The sequence below is a fragment of the Berghia stephanieae genome, chromosome 2, assembly GCF_034508935.2.
Source record: "Berghia stephanieae isolate SIO BIC M18660-M18661 chromosome 2, UCSD_Bste_1.3, whole genome shotgun sequence".
In the NCBI taxonomy this organism is placed as follows: Eukaryota; Metazoa; Mollusca; class Gastropoda; order Nudibranchia; family Aeolidiidae; genus Berghia; species Berghia stephanieae.
Genome location: NC_088361.1, coordinates 12,076,160 through 12,081,159, shown reverse-complemented (window position 1 = coordinate 12,081,159; position 5,000 = coordinate 12,076,160). Strand labels below are relative to the sequence as shown.

General features: G+C 37.9%; 1 protein-coding gene across 3 annotated transcripts in view; it reads left to right on the top strand.

Annotated features, from left to right (window-relative positions):
- The window catches only part of LOC144964328 (slit homolog 2 protein-like), a 242,125-nt gene that overhangs the window by 213,924 nt on the left and 23,201 nt on the right, over positions 1-5,000 (top strand). For all 3 annotated transcript variants that reach the window (XM_078898435.1, XM_078898434.1, XM_078898433.1), the window contains exons 22-26: positions 641-712; positions 1,337-1,500; positions 1,938-1,997; positions 3,565-3,697; positions 4,549-4,617. In XM_078898435.1, coding sequence (XP_078754561.1) covers positions 641-712; positions 1,337-1,500; positions 1,938-1,997; positions 3,565-3,697; positions 4,549-4,617 — 498 coding nt within the window. The remainder of the gene's footprint in view (positions 1-640; positions 713-1,336; positions 1,501-1,937; positions 1,998-3,564; positions 3,698-4,548; positions 4,618-5,000) is intronic.

Here is a 5,000-nt window from a genome sequence, read left to right as displayed (position 1 = left end):
TATAATATAATAATAATAATAATATAATAAATACTAATAATAATAAGTAATAGAAAAATAATGATAATAATAATAATAATAATAATAATAATAATATAATAATAATAATAATAATAATAATAATATAAATAATAATGATAATAATAATAATATAATAATAATAAATTAATAATAATAATAATAATAATAATAATAATAATAATAATAATAATAATGATAATATAATAGTAATAATAATAATAATAATAATAATAATAATATAATAATAATAATTAATAATAATAATAATAATGATAATATAATAATAATAATAAATAATAATAATAATAATAATAATAAATATATAATATAATAATAATAATAATAATAATAATAATAATAATAATAATAATAATAAATATAATTAAAATAAAATAATGCAAATACTAAAACAAACCAAACGAACAAACATAATATGCATTCCTGTCATTGTCATATGAAATACAGTAAATCCAGTTAAACCGAAATTGAAGGGGACTTAATTATTTCAATAAAGCAATAATTATGATGCACAGGGACTTTAAAAAATAGCTCTATCTCCATGCCTATTTATTAACACTGCCTCCTCTATTGTTGACCTGACCTCCATTACGTCCTCCAGATCTCTGTACGACAACCACATCCGATGTGTGACGAAAGGTTCCTTTGACAGACTACATTATCTATCCACTCTGTGAGTTATGATTCCATGGTGATGATGGTGATGGTGATGATGATGACGGTGGTGGTGGTGATGTGAATGATGATGATGATGATGATGATGATGGTGGTGGTGGTGGTATTGATGATGATGATGATGATGATGATGATGATGATGATGATGATGATGATGATGATGATGATGATGATGATGATGATGGTGGTGGTGGTGGTGGTGGTGGTGGTATTGATGATGATGATGATGATGATGATGATGATGATGATGATGATGATGATGATGATGATAATGATGATGATGATGACAGTAATAATGACTATGTTTATGAACGATGATGATGATGATGATGATGATGATGATGATGATGATGATGATGATGATGATGACAGTAATAATGACTATGTTTATGAACACTGATGATGATGATGATGATGATGATGATGATGATGATGATGATGATGATGATGATGATGATGATGATGATGACAATAATAATGATGACGATTATGTTTATGGATGATGATGATATTAATGATGATGATGATGTTGATGATGATGAGCAGGAGGAGGAGGAGGAGGAGGAGGAGGAGGAGGGAAAGGAGGATGATAATGATGATACAAATGATTTTGTTACTCCAGAAATCTGATGGCCAATGCGCTGAACTGTAATTGCCATCTCGGATGGTTGGCGGAGTGGCTGAAGAAGAGAAACGTCATCACAGGCACCCCCACCTGTACAGCCCCAAACGCCTTCAAAGACACACCCATCCAGGACCTGAGAACAAACGATTTTGTCTGTGAAGGTGGGTTGTTGCTGCTGCTGTCATTGCAAATCACTCCTCAGTAATGTTCCGCGTCTGGTTTTTTGTTTATCTTAAATTATCTTTGTATTTTTATCTATTAATTCTGATAATGTACCGCCAGTTGGGGTTACTTTGCTTCAAGGGGTGACTTTGCCCCTGCCGATTTGGAGCATTTTGAGTATTCTCAGGCTTGTTGTAGTTATTTCCCTAGTGAGAGGACTTGCGTTTTAATCAAAATAAATAACTCAAAATACTAAAAATAATCTAATTTGTCCAAATCTATAGAGGCAAAGTCACCCCGTATGACGGTATGAATATTTGTTAATATAACGATGACTGTTGTGAACATAATATTAAGACAATTTTCGTTCAGGATCAATAAAGTATATCTTACCTTATCTTTTGGTGCCATTATAAATAAATCATTTCTTTCTCAGATAACAAACAGCTGGGTTGTCATGTAGGCTTGCCACAGTGTTGTCCTGACAGTAACATGGGTAAGTTTATAATAAAATAAATAAAATAATAAATAAATTCCCTTTATTCATCCCCAAGGGGAAATTTGTCTCTAGGGTCTATTCCAAGGGAAGACTGGAATAACCCAGTCGTCAGCCGCTGTGCAGCGCCGCAAATTGAGCTAGGGCGAGGTGACTTGTTTATGGCCACACAGCGCAACGGCGGGTGATCGAACTCCGTACCTTGCGGGTACGAAGCAAAGATCGTACCGCTGAGCCACGCTGCCCCCTCATTGAAGTTGTTATTGTAAAAAGTCATTAAAAAAACATCAAAAAAGAACCACACGAGACGTTTCTAGCTCAAAGTCCTTCAGCCAACAAAAGAAATACAATAAGAACATAAATACGTTACTTAAAAACCCAAACTGACATAATGATAAATATCAGGCATTGTATTGTTTCCTGAGGCACGAAAACTGTTTGAATACAGAAGTTGAATTAATTTAAGATTTGGTAAAATCAATAAAGAAAAATATAATTGTGAACCCTTTGACTGAATCGCGTCTCTGCGGTTCGGAGGAAAGATGAATTTGAATAAGACTCTGATTAGGAATTTGAGAAAGGGGAAACTCGAAACATCCACATCATATTTCATTGTTGATGAAACTGGAGCTTACATTCAAACTGAGAAATTATGGAGCAGGGACTGGTGTAAGATAAAGATCTGAAAAAAAAAGTGTGTATGAAACAGTGCCAGGCAAAGCAAGTTGAAAGAAAAATACAAGGGAAAAAACTCTCCAAAAACATCAGTCTTCATCGACTAGGCATCAAATCGTCCCAACTATTGGATTCAATAGTCTGATGTCACGCCGCCCGGCAACGGCGGCCATCTTGGTTGTAAACAAAGAAAATCACTACTTTTTATTCTTCATGCTGGCTAGAACTTTTCATATGCCTTGTGATCAGAATGTGTAAAAGTCAAAACATGATCAAATTTATGTTTTCTTCCCCTCTGGATTACGCTTTTATGCTCGCCGGAGAAATATTTCATACGCGTCCGCCATTGTTCCAATAGTTTAGAGCCAGTGTTACTAAGTTACCATGCGTCATTAGGAAGGAAGTGACGTTACGACTGTTGAAGACTATTGGGTAATCCCTGTGGGTTACTGGCGGGTAATGGTGGCATGTCTGACCGGTTCACAGCTGAGGAAAACTGTTTTTGGGGAGACGGTTTTTTTTCTTATCTTGTGCGGCTATGTGGTCTTGTGGTATGACCTTCACCTTCGGATCGGAATGTCCTGGGTTCGAGTCCCGCTCTGAGCGAAACATAATTGAGTCCTTGGAAAAGGTTCTTTAGTGACGTTCTCTCGCCGTACTCAGGTGTAAAATTAGTACCTGGCCAATGGCAGCATTGTCTCTGTAGGAAAAAAAATTGTAATATCGCCAAACAGGTGTCATGTCTCGTCCTACATGTTAAGTTTTGCAGTTGGCTAGGGACCTCTTGTAAAGCGCTTTGAATTCGTTTAGTGGATATTGCGCTATATAAAAAGCTCAAGTTTATATTCAGTTACTTGTGTTTCATGCTTCTTGATCGCGTTGTTTATTCCAGTGACGGTAGAAAACAGCTGTGACCCCCGGGCTTACTGCCCGCCCAAGTGTACGTGTACGGGAACCGTGGTCAGATGTAGTCACCAAACACTGGCAGAAATACCCAAGTACATTCCGACGGATACCACGGAATTGTAGGTTGTCTGGAATGGTGGTGGGGGGGGGGGGGTGTTTGTATGGTGGTGGTGGTGGTGGTGGTGGTGGTGGTGATGGTGGTAGTGGTGGTGGTGGTGGTGGTGATGGTGGTAGTGGTGGTGGTGGTGGTGGTGGTAGTGGGGGGGGGGTGAAGATGGTGGTGGTGGTGGTGGTGTAGGTGGTGGTGGTGGTGGTGGTGGTGGTGTGGTGGTGGTTTTATGGTTGTGATGGTGGTGGTTGTGGTGGTGGTTGTTTTGTTGTTTTTTTTTATGATAGTGATGATGGGGTGATGTTGATTGTATTGTGTGGTAGTGGTGGTGGTAGTAGTGATGGTGGAATTGGAAGTGTTAACGGACGCATTGTGACGATCTTGATGGTGGTGATGGTGGTGATTGTGATAATGGTGGTAATTGTGATAATGGTGGTGGTCATGAGGATGATGATGATGATGATGATGATGATGATGATGATGATGATGATGATGATGATGATAATGAGATTGAGGTTTAGCAAGAGGAAGAAGAGCAGAAGGAGGAGGAGGAGAAGGTCTTGTTGATGGTGGTGGTGATGATGTTGATGATGATGATGATGATGATGATGATGATGATGATGATGATGATGATGATGATGATGATGATGATGATGATGATAATGGTGGTGGTGGTGATGATGTAGTGATGATGATGATGATGATGATGATGATGATGATGATGATGGTGATGATGATGATGATGATGATGATGAGATGATGATGATGATGATGATGATGAGGATGATGAGGATGAGGAGGAGGAGAATGATGGTACATTTGGGAGGCATTGATTCATATACCACTATGTATATCCTACAGATATCTAGATGAAAACGCCATTACAACCATCCCACATGAAATCGGACAGCTCCAAAACCTCAACAGGCTGTAAGTATCGCACATCGTTATCAAAGTCAAAGTGATACTAAGCTGCTAGAAGCTGTGGACTGTAAAGAGTAATCAACTAAAATGAATATAATCGATTCCAAAATAAAAGTAGTCCTTCAGAACCATAGGCCCATGAAGCCGGAGCTTATCCCGATCTCTATAGCGTGAAACGGACAATAGTAATTGCTTGCTACCCTTTTGATAGGACACTTGTCTATCGCAAAGTACTTTCCGCCAGATCTATCAGATTCAGCTACCCAATCATTTCTGTGAGGACAGAAAAAAAAATGTCGACTGCACCCGGGATCGATCTCGGTCCCTTTGCTTGTGAAGCGAGTGCTCTACCAACTGAGCTAATAGATTCAAAAGAGAACTAATTACCG